This window comes from Chroicocephalus ridibundus, chromosome 3 (genome assembly GCF_963924245.1).
Source record: "Chroicocephalus ridibundus chromosome 3, bChrRid1.1, whole genome shotgun sequence".
In the NCBI taxonomy this organism is placed as follows: Eukaryota; Metazoa; Chordata; class Aves; order Charadriiformes; family Laridae; genus Chroicocephalus; species Chroicocephalus ridibundus.
The window spans coordinates 82,816,628-82,834,781 of NC_086286.1; the positions used below are offsets into that span (position 1 = coordinate 82,816,628).

At 39.1% G+C, this 18,154-nt stretch overlaps 1 protein-coding gene across 3 annotated transcripts in view; it reads right to left on the bottom strand.

The window, feature by feature from the left end:
* The window catches only part of GRIK2 (glutamate ionotropic receptor kainate type subunit 2), a 418,840-nt gene that overhangs the window by 273,575 nt on the left and 127,111 nt on the right, over window positions 1-18,154 (bottom strand). For 2 of the 3 annotated variants that reach the window (XM_063329880.1, XM_063329879.1), the window contains 2 exons: window positions 4,041-4,208; window positions 44-301 (listed from right to left, as the gene is read on the bottom strand). In XM_063329880.1, coding sequence (XP_063185950.1) covers window positions 44-301; window positions 4,041-4,208 — 426 coding nt within the window. Of the gene's footprint in view, window positions 1-43; window positions 321-4,040; window positions 4,209-18,154 lie in introns of those variants that run through there. The other variant, XM_063329881.1, reaches the window with a different exon arrangement.

The window sequence follows — 18,154 nt, forward strand, 5'->3', positions numbered from 1 at the left end:
TCACATGAATACATCTGCACATAGTCTAATGCTTTAGCCTTACCAGTGCTGTCATCATAAACAACAGTAACTGTTTTCCACTTGAAGAACTGCACAAGGTCAAGGATGGCACGGCTGAGTGAAGAGAAATCTGGATAGAGGCTGACATAGAAGGAGTCCTTGTTGTCTGACACCTGATGTTTCCAGCGGGTCTGGATATGTGGAACACCCAAAGCGTTGCAGATGGATTGCACAGCATTAGCTGAGGAGCTATGGGATGGTCCGAAGATGGCAGCCACCCCAAGGGACAGCTGATCACAGGCTGAATAGGAGACAGAAGTCTGTCAATGATGAGAGGAAAGAAGGCAGTCTGCCAGAAGGTATTGCACAATTCATATTAAACAAAAGGCACTCCGTGAAATATAACTTCATTGCTGACAGTGCTCCCTTCCTGTGTAACACTTTCACTTACACAGATTTCAACTTCAGAATACATTTCTAAGCTTTCACTATGAGCTGATGAATAGCAACCCTTAACATTGAAATAGCGCTCAGCCACATTTAATAAACACTTCTATGTCAGTGGAAGTCACAAAGGCCAGCAATTGTGTATCTTTTAAAAAGCACTGACAAGAGAAGAGATTTATGCTCAGCTGCATCTTACATTTGGAAAAGGGCCACGTGGGACAGTATTCTAACCTAGACTGTTTAAGTGTTAACTTCTTCCTCAATCAATCAGCACTATTTCTACTGAAATTCTAACTACTCAGAAATTGTGTGGGTTAAGTGTATTCCAGCTAAGTATCATCCAAATGATTAATTTCATGAAAAGTAGGCATGTTGACTCGCAAAATGTAAAGGTCACCATTTTCTCCTAAAAGAAAATTCAATTGATATCTGCTAATGAAAAAAATTCAGTGTCCCTTCATAAACACAGGAAATACTCAGTTTTGCTACACCTGTATTAGTAGATGAAACTAGCCCTGAGAGTCAGTGATGCAGTACTGCTGCATTTAAGCGTCTTAGCTCTCCTCTTTCCAATATAGGGTAACCCTACCTATACTGTGCGTGAGTAGTCTCTGGTCTGTATTATCTCCCACAGTAGGTTCCAGTATTATCTTGTAGAATATTAGTTGGGACATGCCAAAAAAGAAGACAGGAAAACTGGTGAATAATGCAGTCCAGTGTTCCAGCCCATGCCGTGCTCCTGTTCAGATCACTACCAGAGACATAACCTTTATGAGTATGCAGTTCTGAAAAACGACAGATTTTGTCTTCTAAGAAAATATCCTGTTTGGTAGAGAGAAGTAATAAAAATTATCTCCCTAATCCAATATAGATGTGAGTATTTGTATGAGGTTTGATTAATTAGTATTTTTACTCCACCATCAATGTTCCTGACAGATGAGGAAACACGCAGTAGAAACACATCTTGCTGTGTTACTTTTCTCAGCAAGTCAAAATTAATTGTTTTATTATGCACATTCTTTTCAACATGATGAAAATATTGTTAAGTCTTTCGAGTGCATTCCAGAAACTCTGCTGGCACACCTTTTTATTACTGCAGAGCAATGGTGGTTTAAATGAACTTCTCGTATACACACAGGATCTCCATTGCATTTCTAAGCACCAGATCAGGGCCTAAATGACTAGCTTGCTAAAAAAACATTTATGCTAATATTGCCCTTCCTAAGAGTAATCAACAAGCTTTATGCAAATGTCAGTAAATGGGATCACTAACAGCAGCAATAGCTACCAGATGGCTTTTCAATGGGCTTTTTTTTTTTTCCTGTTTCTGAGATTTGAATAATGCAATGCTTTCACACGTGATTTAATACGGCACTGGCTCTATCATACGCATACCAATTTTTCTAGTGCATTCAGAGATATTTTGTTTGCATTTACATTATTCTTCACTGAAACAGTATCTTGGAAATATCATCTTGCCTTCAGGTTACTCTTTCATATAGTACCTTTAAAGATCCATTAATATTTCATCTATATTCAACTTCAAAAGTATATTCTACTAAGAGGTCTAAACAGGCTATTTGTGATGCAGAGCCTGGCTGTTCACTAATGGACATAATCATGAACCACAAAAATGAGTCAAATGCTTAAGCCTCATTGTTAAAACTCTGCTTTGGAGCCATCATAATAAAATGAACCATTTTATGTTAACCTTTAGCCTTTGATTCTGAACTAAAGCACCTGTTAGCACAAATGTAGTTGGCTGTATTGTGAATTGATAAAGCAAAAAGCTGTTAGCACTGGAAGATTACACAGATTTTGATACAGCGTGACCAGTTACAAATAGAGTTGCATTCTCATCCAAGATGCAAGTGGGAACAATGAATATATACAATCTATTCAATATATCCAATCAATGGCATGTTGCCATTCTAACTTCATCTATTATAGTCTATCAAGAATTAGCAACATAATATTCAGGCTAGCTTGCACCCTCAAGCAAGCCCCAATTAAGGACTAAGAGTAGTTGTGTTGTCTCAGGAAAGGCTTAAAGAATTAAAGATAGCAGAACAAATTTCTCTGCTCTCTACATACACCCTCCCTCATGAATGGAATGATACTGTCCCATTAAATTTCACAGGACAGCGTGTACTGGAGTCAGGCAGCAGTTGAATTTGGAAGATGAGGAGGAAAGGAGAAAAAAGGGGCCAGAATTAGGGATCAGCCCATTCATTCACTGTTGGCTGAGATGGAAAGATAGTCTCTCAGAATTTGCTTTAATCCACCATCAAAAAGAAACAGAATAACAACTCAAAAATATTTCATTAAAAGTGGTGTTTGCCTCCTCCTTCCACACACTCTCCTCTGCAAAGAAAGCATCTTGCTAGGCATAAATATTCAGCCCATAGAATTTTTCATAAATCGGAGCATCTTACAATGACCCAACTGTGTGTATTTCTGTACAAATATGGATACTGTCTATTTTCATGCCTAACGACAGCCTACATTAGAATTGTTTATTCCATTGTTGTGTAAAGCTTTCAGTCTTCAACACTGGGGAGTGGCAGGTTGGGACCAGATCACTTGGCAGACTTAGCCTAGAAACTTGTCATAAAAAATACAGGTAGACCTCTGATTCTTTCACCTTTCTTATTTCCTTGTTAAGGACAATATTCATATGAAATTGGCTCTTCAATTTATTTAAAACAAAATGTTATTAAAGAACATGTAACAGTGCAAAATTTAGTCCTGCTGAGTTCTGACACCAGGCTTTGTATTTTCTCCTGTAAGTACATAATGAACTTGTTGGGGCTTGTACTTTCTAGGGTATGGCAATGATGCAGTACAACTTGCATCTATTGTCATAGACTTTAATGTAAAGCAATCTGAAAACTGCCATTTTTGTGAGAATCAAAGAATTGAAAATTTAGGAAAAATGTTCAAAATTATCTTTAACTTTTAATTTTTCTTTAAACAGATCATTTATGGTTAAGAGAAAACTGCCAAACTCAGGCCTAGACATCCACCTGATAGCAATATTCTTACACAAACTTAATATTTAGGCTTATTTTTATGCCTCATTGACATAAGATGCACAAAACTACAACTACTTGTTCCCCTTTGAAGCCCACACCTGATTAACTATATGAGATATTCATATGCTAAAGGTATTTGTGGAGATGTACTTAAAGTGATAGAATGCTTAAAACTGAATTGCAGCATTCTTCCAAGTTCACTAGAATTTGGGGCACTTGCCATTTTCCAGGAGAAAGTCTAGAGATACTGTTTTCTCACTCCAAAGGACGTGGGCTCGAAAACAACATAGTCACAAAGCTCAGAAAAATTTATTTCATATTTTAAATATTCAAATAAATAGCTTTTAGACATGGGCAGTGGGAGCAAAATGACAATGTAATTTTCAAGCAGTTACCATTACAGCCTTCAAGGGGTGGTTGTTAAAGCAGTTCTTTGATGTCAGCCACATCCTTGTACAATCGCATTGCATACAGCTTTATTGAACAGACATTTTTTTGGGTTGGTAAACCAAGTAAGTCTTAGTTTCTCATTAAAAAAATAAATATGCAAAAGGTTACCTTTTTTGGATGCTTCAAAACTATCATAGAGATTTATCTTTTGGGTGTCATATGTTAACGTGGTGTTTGGCAGAAGAGTTCTATTTCTGTTGATTGTGTTCACAGCAAATCTGAAGGCTAATTCTTCTGCTCCCATTGGACCAGATTCTACACACTCAAAAATGCCTCCTGGTAGAAGAAAGAAAAAAACCAAACCACAAGTAAGCCAAAAAGACATACAAGAATATCTTTAATTATCAGTTTGGGAAAAGATTCATCAGCCTGAACTTTTTAACTTAATAAACCTGATACAGTGCAAGCCATGAAATTGTCTCATGATTTTGGTGAGGTTGAGGCCAAAGAAATAACCCAGCAACAAGTCAAACTTACCTTAAAGAAAAGCTGTTTGGTTTTTCCATACAATATTCATTTTACTATTGTGAATAAAAAGAGTGTGGCAATATAAACTAACCAGTCTATTTAGAAGCAAAATAGGAGAGGAATAAAGAATATGTAATTATCATTTTACATAGTTAAATTTGAAATGATTACATTTACCTTTACCAGATCAACCACCACATATGTGTGGCTGGGTGGGGATTTCTGGATTCTTATTTTTCACTCTTCTAGACTTATAGTACAGCTATAGTGAACTGGAAAGTTCACTGAAAGTGCAACGCGTAAAGGAGCATGGAACTGGGATGCCTCAAACTTCCTCCAGAAATGAGAATGTATAGATATTTTAGCATGACTGTGTGCCTGAACTGATAAATATGTTGAGCAAAGGGCTCATATTTTGCACTGAGCGGCACGTACATGCTAACCTCATCCTCAGGAAATACAGGAATCTAAGCAACTACAGCCTGCATAAGCTCTATCATGCAATGAAAGCATCCCCACACAAAGCGTACTGCCAGAGTAGGACATGCCTCAAACGACAGGCAATTTCTAGAGGGCTTCTGAGCAGGCCTTAGTCTTAAATGAAGCAAGTTTGTGAAACTGTGCTGTGCTTCACCTCTTCTTTTCTCATAATGAGATATCCTTGACCATAAAAATGTAAATTTATACATACTTTGAAGTAACATCATTCTTGGGTCTGGAAAGGCCAAGGATACAGTGATAGTAAAAGTAATTTGAAGATATGTCCCTACTATGGTGACATGGAATGCCTCAGAAAAACAATCAGCATCCCTATGGTCTCTCCAGTCCTCATGGTAACAGCATATGTTTATACTAATGGACATCCAATGGCCATCATCTGAGGATCAGTAATTACAAGCCAGGAATTGTATTTGTGCAAGAAATGTTTTTCATTCACTTTCTTCTAGCTTGTGCTTATTCATTTCCAAAGTAGTGTTGCTACCTGGCTTTGTATTGCCTAAAAAAAATTATTCAACACTCCACTATTTTCTCAGCAAGAAGGTCTCAGAATCTGTACAGGAACCAAGTCAGACTGAACCTCACAAACTATAATCAGTTTGTAAACAGTCTTGTTGAGCAGCCAAGTAGATGAACCATTTCTAAAATAAAAAGAAGGTGTATTTAGTTATCAACTCTCTCCCTGTCTGAAACTTAAATATGAAGTGGCTTTACAGTTTTGCAAACCTCCTGCCTCTTCCAACCTGTTTCTTACTACAGGATGGAGGCATTAATTTTTTTCCTGGAGACGACTCTTTTAAATTGCTGGTTAGAGCCCTAGGGGCAGATGCTCAAATAATATTAATTTAAAAGCACAAGCACTAACCACTAAGATGAGATGCAACTAATAATTATTTAAACATCAGTCATTTAAAACTGATAATGAGGCAGACGCTTAAAAAAATTTAGATACCTAGGGAAATGATGCAAACTCATTGAGCATAGAATGTGTCTATAATCAGTAACCAATATTAACAATACTTCAAAAGCTAAAGCAAAAGAAAGTTGGATAACATTCAGGTAAATATAGGCTTAGCACACTTTAAAACTGAAAAAAATGACCATGTTAATTTGGTCAATAATGCAATATTAACATGAAAGGCAACCTACTGCTTTTGAAATTAATGAAGTGCTCTGTTCAGGAAAACATAGTCTGATAGACAAGATTTTGTGCTGCTTGAGATGCACAGCATCTAAACTTTATAAATCAAACAGTGACATATAGGAGGATCCTATTTTGATTTGGGCAAAATATTAAAAAATTGCAGCTGAAAGCTAAACATTGGTGAATAAATGGTAAGTATAGATACTAAGAGACAAGAAAAATAAAAAGACATTTCCATGAGCATTATGAAAATTAGGATAGACTTCATAGGCTTTCCTAAGGCATCTGGAAAGCAGTTAGTCAAATGTATTTGGATAAACCAGTATCGCACGAAAGGTTGTTAAAAAAAAAGATTATATCCTGAGTTACCATGGATTCATAAAGAGAAATAAGCATTACAATGTCTCTTTCTTCTCCCTGAAAATTTTACATTGGAAGATTTCTTCTTTAATTTCAATGTGTCAATACAATCTTCCTTCTTTATTCTTGTGTTTTTCATTCTGCTCATTTCTAAATTCTTGAGCTGGGGAATTCCTTGTCAAAGTTTCAGCCACTACTCTCAGCATAAGATAAATACAAATAAAAATGGATTTTGACCTCTCGTATCTGGGTAATTCCTAATGGTAGTGACAGTCCATCACATAGGAAGACAATTTTATGAAGACAACAAAGTCTCTATCTCCTTTGAGTGGCAACAACATGTGATTTGCCACGTGCACCATTCAGTGGTTTCCTCCCTCACTCACACATTCTCTGTCCCTGTGGTAAATATACGTGCTACAAAGCTGGCAGCATATGGTTTGTCTGCCTCAGGTAGGTACTTGGTAATCTTAAACTGCCTTGACCTTACCATTATGTTCCTACATTTGTTAATGAATATGCAAATAATAGCAAAAAAAAAACCTACTTTGAGTATTTTTAAATAAAATATTGTGTAAGTCCACTGGCTTAATACTGGGGGACAAGCTACAAATTACACTGCATTTTTTATAAAATGGGTAAGGAAATGAATAAAAAGGATTGGCTCTCCATTTCAGGTATACTCAATTGTAAAGTTATACTGGTTTCCAGAAGCTGTTATAGCATACTGAGTCATGTTGTTCCCTCCCAAGCAGGCTGTTATTTACTGCTGTTGTACCTTGTATTCAGGATAGCCTTATTAATAATCAAATTGACGAATGCACTGCATGCTCTCAGATAAGCAGACAGAAGAGTCATAAATCTTGCCATTGATATGTGGACAAGCAGCCAAGCCAATGCCTATCTCTGTCTAACAGCTTGAAAAATGCAGATGTTGGGGTTTGTCTTATTTTTAACACAGCTTATAGACCTGTATTAGGCAGAAACACCAGTTGTCAATAAGCAACCAGCAGCACATCCTAGAGGAAATGGCTGAATTTTCACCGCTACCTCAAAACGGAGACAGAAAATTTAAAAGGACTAGTAAAATGTGTATTTAATGCTTAGCTTGCTTTAATGGTCTTATATATGACTTCATTTACAATGTTAATGATATGGCAGTTCTTCTCTATCCTATAACAATAACACTAGGGAATATAGCACCATGTAGCTACAGCTCAGCCTGTAGGTCATGAAGTTTTATTGACTGTGTATAGTAGGTGACTGCTGTATAGCTGAACACTTCTTCAAGTTTTTACTGTCATGATAACCACTTAGCAAAAGCTTACTAGATTTTAATAGTGATCAGCACCTGAAGAATCACAGTGATGAGGAATGTTTAAGAAAGGCCAGTCCAAGCTAGCTATGCAAGAGCAATTGTAAAACAATCTTTAAATACTTTTCCAGTGATATCCAGGATAATTCAGATGTATTATTCTTGATATAGTAGAATTACTTTTACTGAACCTGAAATCCACAAGGGTTGTCACTATTTAAAAAACATTTATATAACCAAGTTTTTTTACCATAACCAATAGGGAAAGTCATTGGTGTAATACTGATGCAGTAACCGTTTCTTCCAAAACAGAAACCAATGGAAAAAAAGGATAGTCATATTTTATCAAAATAGACGATACGCAGTGCCTAAAATAGCATGAGTAATGTAGATGTTCTTATTATTTTCCAAGGAAAAATAAAATCTGAAATAGTGTCTAAAACAATTATACATGCCCCAAAAAAATTTTTCTGAAATTGCTCAAATGAAAAAGTCTTAATTTTCCACCAAAAAAAAGTTGAAGAAGAATTGCCATTTTAGTTCACCAGCCGTCTTGGGTTTCTCCAATTTTCAAATCATTTTCTCAAGCACAAAATCCAGGGGAAAAAGAATAAGCCATCTTGTTACACATCTTGGCAAAAATTACAAAAAAAATTGGTCCTGCTCTTAACTACCTAATTTCACAAGTAATACGATAACCATTTGAATTACTTGACTTTCCATTTCTATTCCACAAAATGGTCATAGGTATTTTGCTCCCCATAAACATTCCTCTTCGGGAATCACTGTCATGTGTTTTTTGCATTATCCTCTCCACGTTATATCTGATAAAAACCAGCAGAAAATACAAAATTGCTTAACTACACAAAATCACTAGATGAATACAAATGCCAGAACAAGTCATTTGTAGATCTCTCCTCCTTTTACGTATGGAGAACTTTTGAAACAGATGCATGCCACAAAAGCCTGAGGTACTGTTACCTACTTGAAATAGCCCACATTCAAGCAAGCTTCAAAAGTGTCTGAGTAGAACTACAAACAAGGAAAACAGGAAACCCAGGTGATGCTAAGAACTCAAAGAACTTCTCCTTTGTTCCTAGTACAGTCCCAAGCTTGTTTCCATAGAAATGAATGCTATTTAATTACAGTAGCTACAGGATATTTTACAATCTGTGCCCTCTGAAAAATTAAACCTTTAAATATATAACAGAAGGCCACATTACCTCAGATCATAATCTAACAAATCAGTTGAAATGAAGCTTACAGACTACTTTAAATTACTGAATCTAAAACAATTCTTTTTTTCCCCAATATCATTGCAAGTATATCAACCACATACACAGAATTAAAACTTCTATGGTTTGTCAGGAATTTACCAGACTAATTTTCAAATGTGAGATCAGGAGAGAAAAATTTAAATACAAACTCATTCTAATATACCACTATAATACATGCTTATATCTGCTGTGTTCCAATTTTGAAATTGGCCATTTGTTAATCAGAGACAATGAATATGTAAGGTGTAGAGGGATAAAAAGTCAAAAGCATATTATTGAGAGTTCAATGGATGCTAGTATACTGTCAACATTTCCAGAGATGGAAGTGATGGATTTTTGGAAGCGTGAAGGGCCTACAGTTCTCCAAATACAGGCATAGCCAGAAGGCAGTGAATATGCTCATCCAAAAATCCCAATATCACTGACGTGGCGTGGATGATACTGGGAGGAGGAGGCACGGTAGGTGCTGTGCTACAGTGATTGATCAGGGCTGATGGCTGAAGGCATTTTAGTCCTAATCAAGCATGCTATGGGCTGTACTGATAATCCTGTTTCAGATCGTTATGGATTGGAAAGCTACAGAGATGGTTCAAAGACCTCCATAAAGGTTGCCAGCTTAGACATGTACTTCCTATAAAGAACAAAATTACATCATAGCCACTTATTTCTGTCTGGAACAGGATTTAAGAAAATGAATCACTTCCATGCACAACATTAAAAGGAAATGAAAAAATTTCTTCTCTACAACCTTGTCCATAAAACAATTCAGTTTAATTTTTTATATCGATTTGCAATACAGCAGTGTGAACCTCGACGATACCATATTTTTATTATTCCTTTTCAAAATTATATTGAAAGCTTTCTGAATCTCACAACAGGAAAAAGTTTAATAAAAAGATCACTTGACATAGAAAACTCTGCTTATTTGACTTTGAAGTCCTTTTTATGTGGATAAGCCACTGTGGGAAAAGACAGTACACTTCGGCGGTGTCCTGTATCCATACTGAGTGTACGTATGGTTTGGAGAAGGGAAGCAGGACCTGGAATTTCTGGGGTTTATTTTCATTACCACCGATTTTCTGTGTGACCTGGGACAAGATGCTTTTCTGAAAAATATGTATCTCATTCCAAAACAGATGTAACAGACACTTCAACATTGCAATACAGGCACAATTATTGGAAAATCAGTAACGTGCTTTGAAATTTGACATAATTTATGTTTAAGATATCTGTGGAATCACTGTAAGAAGGCACGGTTACAGAATCCTCCAAATTTTGCACTATAAAATGCATAGAAATACTACCTTCAGCATCCAGGTTATCTTTTGATGCATATTTTAGTACAGTTGCAACTGTACTACAGTACTGGCAACTTTAAGACATGTTTCTCCTAAAAGGATTTGAATTATCTACAGATTTAAGACAAATTGCCACGGAGACCAGCTTCAGGGCAGGTAAGACTGCACTGGGGAAGGGATCTGCAGCGAAAAGGGCTGACGAAAAGCTCTTTTTGGGGCTTTTGGAAGCGGGCAAAAGCCCTCGGCCTGTGCTGAGGTCTGTCAGCTGGTGGGCGGGCTGCTGAGTGAGCCTGGGGGCAGAGACAGCACCTCCCCGGGTCGATCAAGCCACCAGGTTATAGGAAGCCTCCGGGTGGGCAGGGACTAGTCCCTGGCCACAGAGCAACCAGTGCTCACCCCAGCTGACCGTCAACTCACAAGGTCTCACTTGTGTGTAGAGATCCAGCCATGGTTGCTACCTGGTCAAAGGCTGCTGTTAAAAAAACTGTGGGCACCCAGGCAGAGGCCCCGCACAAACATATGGGTGTCCAGGCCTCTGGCTGCAGAGAGTGTCGGAGCCTGGCACTCGCAATGGAGGGCAGCGGAGACAACACCTGTGTCAGATGTGAACAGGTAAATGATCTGCTCATTCTGGTGGCTGAGCTGAAGGAGGAAGTGGAGAGGTTGAAGAGTATCAGAGAATGTGAGAGGGAGAGTGACTGGTGGACCCGCTCCCTGAGAGAGGGAACAGGGTGAGGCCCCACACAAATCAGAGGACCCATCCCCTCTCGTCACCAGGCAATGGGAGGGGATCGCAGAGAAGAGGGGGAATGGAAACAGGTCCCTGCTCGGGGAGGCAGGTGAATCCCCTCCTGGTCCCTCCCACCTTCCCAGTTGCCCTTGCAGAACAGGTATGAAGCCCTGCAGGAGGAAATGGCTGTTGGAGAGGAGGATGATACACCCAGGTCAGAAATGTCAGAAAGACCAAGTTGCCATGGACCCAGCATCACAACCGGCTCCAAAAGGAAAAGCAGACGGGTCATTGTTGTGGGTGACTCTCTACTGAGGGGGGCAGAGGGGCCAATATGCCATCCAGACCCACTTCACAGGGAAGTCTGCTGCCTCCCTGGGGCACGGGTCAGGGATGTGTTGGACAAACTTCTGGCCCTAGTGAACTCCTCTGACTATTACCCCCTCTTAGTATTTCAGGTGGGTAGTGATGAAGTGGGTAGAAGGAGCCCAAAATCAATTAAAAGATATTTTAGAGCCTTGGGGCAACAGCTTAAGGGATCAGGAACACAAGTTGTATTCTCCTCTATCCCTTCAGTGGCAATCATGAATGAGGAAATTAACAGGAAGAAGCAAAAGGTCAACTCATGGCTCCAGGACTGGTGTTATCGGCAGGGCTTTGGGTTTTTTGATCACAGGCTGCTATATGAGTCACCTGACCTGCTGGTGGCAGGTGGGGCGCACCTGTCCCAGAAGGGGGAAAGAATTTTGGGGCAGGAGTTAGCAAGGCTCATTGACAGGGCTTTAAACTAGATATGAGGGTGGAAGGGGAGATAACAGAGCCCGTCAGGAATAAACCCAAGGGAGGCATGCCAGGGCTTGAAGGATGGTGACTAGCGAGGACTCTCACTCTGCCATTTCATTTGAGAGAAGGGGCAGATGCTTAGAAATCATGGAAGCACCTGAGAGGGGTCTGGTGGGAAGTGGGGCCCACTTCCACTTCCCAGCACTCACAAAAAGGTGCTGGAGTCATTGGCACATCTGAAATGCGTCTATACCAATGCACGCAGTATGCACAACAAACAGGGAGCTTGAAGCCATGATGCACCAGGGAAACTATGACATAGTGGCTATCACAGAAACGTGGTGGGATGCCTCACACGACTGGAGTGCCACAATCAATGGCTTCAAGCTCTTCAGGAGGGACAGACAGGAAAGGAGAGGTGGAGGAGTGGCCCTGTATATTAGAGAATGCTATGAGAGCTCGGAAATCAAGTATACTGATGATGGGGTGGAGAGTGTTTGGTTTAGGTTAAGGGCCAATAAAGCTGATATCGCTGTGGGAGTCTGCTATAAACCTCCCAACCAAAGCAGCGAGGCAGACGAAGCTTTCTATAAGCAGCTGGGGGAAATCTCGCAATCACTCGCCGTTGTTCTTGTGGGGGACTTAAACCTCCCAGATATCTGCTGGGAATACAACACAGCAGAGAGGGAACAATCCAGGAGGTTCCTGGAATGTGTGGAGGATAACTTCCTCACACAGCTGGTAAGTGAGCCGACGAGGGAAGGTGCCCTCCTGGACTTGCTTCTTGTGAACAGGGAAGAACTTGTAGGGGAAGTAAAGGTTGGTGGCCGTCTAGGGCACAGTGATCATGAGATGATCGAATTTCTGATTCTTGGAGAAACAAGGAGAGGGGTTAGTAAAACTACCACCTTAGACTTCCGGAGGGCAAATTTTGACCTGTTCAGAAGACTGCTGGGTAAAATCCCTTGGGAGGCTGCCCTGAAGGATATAGGAGCCCAGGAAGGCTGGACATACTTCAAGAGAGAAGTCTTAAAGGCACAGGAGGAGGCTGTCCCTGTGTGCCGAAAAACAAGTAGGTGGGGAAGGAGACCGGCCTGGCTAAATAGGGACCTTTGGCTGGACCTCAAGAACAAAAGGAGAGTCTATGACCTCTGGAAGAGGGGGCAGGTCTCTCATGAAGACTATAAGGACATAGCAAAGCTATGCAGGGAGAAAATTAGGAGTGCCAAAGCGCAACTAGAGCTCAACCTAGCTACATCTGTTAAGGATAACAAAAAATGTTTCTATAAATTCATTAACAACAAAAGGAGGATTAGGGAAAATCTCCCTCCCTTATTGGATGCAGAGGGAAACATAGTCACAAAGGATGAGGAAAAGGCTGAGGTGCTCAATGCCTACTTTGCCTCAGTCTGTAGCAGTGGAACTAGCTGTTCCCTGGGCACCCAGCCTCGTGAGCTAGGAGACAGGGAGGGGAAGCTGAATGAGGTCATCACAATTAAAGAGGAAGTGATCAGTGACCTGCTACGCCGCTTGGATGCGCACAAGTCTATGGGACCGGATGGGTTACATCCAAGAGTGCTGAAAGAGTTGGCAGACATGCTCGCCAAGCCACTTTCCATGATCTACCTGAAGTCATGGCTAACTGGGGAGGTCCCAATGGACTGCAGGGTAGCAAATGTAGCGCCCATCTACAAAAAAGGCAGAAAGGAGGATCTGGGAAACTATAGGCCTGTCAGTCTGACCTCAGTAGCAGGGAAGGTCATGGAGCAGATCATCTTGAGTGCCATTACAAGTCATATAATGGACAAGCAGGGGATCAGGCCTAGTCAGCATGGGTTTATGAAAGGCAGATCCTCCCTGACGAACCTGATCTCCTTCTATGACAAGATGACCAGATTATTGGATGAGGGAAAGGCTGCGGACGTTGTCTACCTAGACATTCGAAAAGCATTTGACATTGTCCCCCATAGAATTCTCATGGAAAAACTGGCAGCTCATGGCCTGGATGAGCATATGATCTGCTGGATCAAGCACTGGCTGGATGGGCGGTCCCAAAGAATGGTGGTCAATGGAGTTAAATCCAGCTGGCGGCCAGTCACAAGTGGTGTCCCTCAGGGCTCAGTGTTGGGACCATTTCTGTTTGACATCTTTATTGATGACCTTGATAAGGACGTAGAGTGTATCACCAGCTCAGCAAGTTTGCAGATGACACGAAGCTAAGCGGGAGCGTTGATCTACATGAAGATAGGGAGGCTCTACAGAGAGACCTGGATAGATTGGACCAATGGGCCAATGCTAACGGTATGAGCTTCAACAAGGCCAAGCGCCAGGTCCTACACTTGGGCCACAACAACCCCATGCATCGCTACAGGCTTGGGGAAGTGTGGCTGGAGAGCTGCCTGGCAGAAAAGGACCTGGGGGTTCTAATTGACAAGCGGCTGAACATGAGCCAGCAGTGTGCCCAGGTGGCCAAGAGTTTGAGGAAGAGGAGGCTGAGGGGAGACCTCATCGCTCTCTACAACTACTTGAAAGGCCATTGTAGAGAGGTTGGTGCTGGTCTCTTCTCACAGGTAATTAGCGATAGAACAAGAGGGAATGGGTTCAAGATGCAGCAGGGTAGGTTTAGGCTGGACATTAGGAAAAAATTCTTCACAGAAAGAGTGGTTAGACACTGGAATAGGCTGCCCAGAGAGGTGGTGGAGTCACCATCCCTGAATGTGTTTAAGACTCCTTTAGATGTGGTGTTAAGGGATATGGTGTAGGGGAGAACTTTGTAGAGTGGAGTTGATGGTTGGACTCGATGATCCCAAGGGTCTTTTACAACCTAAATGATTCTATGATTCTAAATAAAACTATATATTTTCTGATTGTACAATACCTAAGGGGCTAAATATACAGTCAATATTAGGTTTATCCCCTTAATTTAATGTTAAATTACATATAAAACCAAAAAAAGGTTGTCTTGTTTTGTTTTTCTTGAATGTGAGGAAATAATAAGGGATAATATGATGAAATAATAAGTGTAGATCTCATTTGAACAAAAGCTTATTTATCTTACAAAACTGGTGAAAAAGATTTTTAAAGGTGAGTACATACAAATTATAAGTATCTTTAAAATTGTATTTAAATATCATTTAATGCATTCTAACATCGTCTTTAAGTCAGATGTGACAAATGCCACATGTCAGAATCTTACCTTTCATAAGCACAACTCCAATTATGCTTTGAAAAGTCATAAATAAAATGCTACTAAAAAAAAAATACTAGACTGGAATATGCAGCATATTTATAAAACTCTGCTTTTGATAGCGTCTCTCTCTATGAATATTACTTCTTTCAGTCAGAATATCAACGGAGCATGACTAAAGATGACAGGCAAAATAAGAACACCTAACCACACTCATCTGCAGTGTTAGAATGTACTACCTGTAAGATTTCTTCCCACTTTAAGGATACACATTAGCTTTCTCTGACACTGCTAAGCAATTTATTGCAGAATACATGTGATAATTTCAATGCAATTATCACAATCACGTAATATATAGTCTCTCATGACTAGTAGTAACAAAAGGAAGCAAAATGCTAAATGAAATTTGACTACATAAATGGCCTCAGGAGATTTTGCCAAAATGTGCTTTTCATTACTTTGGCTAACAAAATGTTTTAAACTGCCTTAAAAAAAACCACACCTTTGTTTCCTTCCCTTTTTTCTAGAGAGTTAGCCAACGCTCAGATAAAAAGCTTTTCAGTGTCCATGAAGAAAACTTTTTTTTTCCAGAATTTTTTTAAAGAAGATAATATGCAAACTTAAATGCTTAGGTTTTACAGAAATACTCTCAATAAGGACTAATGCAGAAGTCTGGGCAGTTGCCATCTTCAAACTTTCCTGTTTGTAGGTTTGAAGATATGCAAATCGTAGACCATTTGCTTTTATTCTAGAAAGAGTCTTAAAATATATTAGAACTCTGAAAAAAATGGTTCCCTAACCTCCTCATACAGACCATACATAAATGTTCACAATATCGCATTGGGCCAGGACATTTTCTTTGCATCACACTGAATGCTATTCATCCATCCTCTCAAGCATTGGCTTGTGTCTGGAACAACATTTGAGAAGCCAAACTGTACACAGACAGCAATGGAAATTTTATCCAGGTCTTCACTTGCTTTTAAAATAAAATATAAGTGACTCACTCATGAGAAATAAGCAGATATTAAAAAAGTAAATGTATCTATCTTGAACTTAACTCCTACAATATTGTGCTAATTAGTACTTATATGTCCACATGCAAAAGCTGGAGCAAAAGAGCAAAAGGACATTTTAATTTTTTTTTTTATTTTATTTTAATAAGCTAAACAAGAGTCAGAAAAGAATGTAGGACTCAGTTTTTACCATTATAATTTTTCAAGCAGGCCTTAGAAGAGACACACAGCTAATTTCTCCAAAGAAATTCACAGAGCCTGTGGTTCAGCAGCTACCAGGAGTCACTTGACAATTCCACGGAAAGCTGCAAAATATCTCAGGAGCTGTAGGCAACCAAGCACGTAAATAAATACTGCAGTGTAAGAAACTCAGGCTAGCATCCCTCAACACATACTGATGAAATAGAAAAGTGCCTAAACTTCACTGAAGTCGGAAGGCTCTTAATTGATGGAAGCTGAAAGCGGAGCTTACATGGAAAGACACCTTCAATGAAATATACTGCTTGCAATTATAAGGTTATTAAATTTTTTCAAATAAACAACATGTTAAAGCACTTGCCTTTAAAGCAGAAAACACATTTCATTATATACTAAACTCTAAGCCCGTGTCTTTCACTGTTTAAACAATGCCCTAACCGGCAAACAATATAATCACATATATCATAATTTTCAACTTTGAAGACAGGCTACCATATAGACAGGAATTTTCAGTCTGCAAGCTCCAGAAAACAAGAGCAAGCCTGAAGTTATCATATACCTCTATATATGTCTGCTAGGTATGAAATAGCAGCCAGCCCATGATTTCTGGATCATTTGGTTTTGCTCAATGAATTTCCTGTAGAAAACGCTTAAATAGAAGAGAAAGTCAAGGTCAGGACTCAGGTTTTCTTCCCGAGTACTCTACAGTCCCAGCCTGTAGCTTCCAACTTGCTGTCTTATTTATTGCTACGCTTCCTTCCACAATACTAGCACACCTTACTGGGTGGTGATATATGGTCAGGTCACCTTCTGCTCGCTTTTGCTGGTCAAGTAATTCCTAATGCATCTTCAGCATCAAACATCAGCATGTGCTAACCAGCAGTACCTTCAGAGTCAATTCACAGTTATCCAGATAATTTAAAAGCCACAAAGCAAGCACTGCAGGATCTAGCAAGTGAGAATTACATAATATGCATTATAATTAAAAAAAAAAAAAAAAGATAACCAGATCCTCACACTTAAGGCCTATATAAATCCTCAAAATAAATAAATTTCCTCCTTCCAAAAATATCAAGAAAGAAAAACATTATTAAAATTACTGACAAACCTTAAAATTGCAACACGTTATAGTATCATAGAATGGTTAGAGTTGGAAGGGACCTTAAAGGTCATCTAATTCTAACCCTCCTGCCATTGCCAAAAAAGGTCAATAAATGTTTATTTGCAATTGGAAGAAGCACAAAGATTAAAACTTGAATCCTTCAAATGGATATACAAAAAATGCCCGATGAATGCCATGACTTCTGTTAAAGTGAAATATGGGCGTCTGGATCCCTGTGCCTTTCCAGAAGTAAAATGTATAAGTGATTATCACCAGCTTCAGGGTAATTTTTTTTATTCTTAATATTTAAATTTCCAGGAGTTTGTAGATATTTAAGTGATTTAAGTTCAAAAAACTGCATTTTCACATTTTTCTTCCTTTTCCTCAGTTTTTCACAGACAGAATCCTTCAGTAACCTGAAACAATTCTTACAAAGTGTATTACCTAATTTAAGAGATGAAAAAGAAAAAAAAGACATACCTAGGGGCTTAATATATATATACACACATGTATCACAGAAAAGATGCAGAGTATTAAATATCTTTCTATGGATGGTATGAACTGTATGTACTTTTCAATATCCACAGAATAATCCCTCTCATAAATGGAATTATTTTTGTAATAGTTCTTTAATAGTCATTCTCTGGGATAATGAAATAATGTTTAGAATTCTAATGTGGAGAAAGGTGTTACAATGGCTTATTTAAAGGACCATATTGCTATTATTTAGTGAAATACTTTTTCTTTCCACAGACATTTCAGACAAAAAGTGGAATTGTGGTATTGTTGCTGCATATAGGCAAAGTAACCTCTGAAGAATCAATAAAAGTTTGTATCTTAATGGAA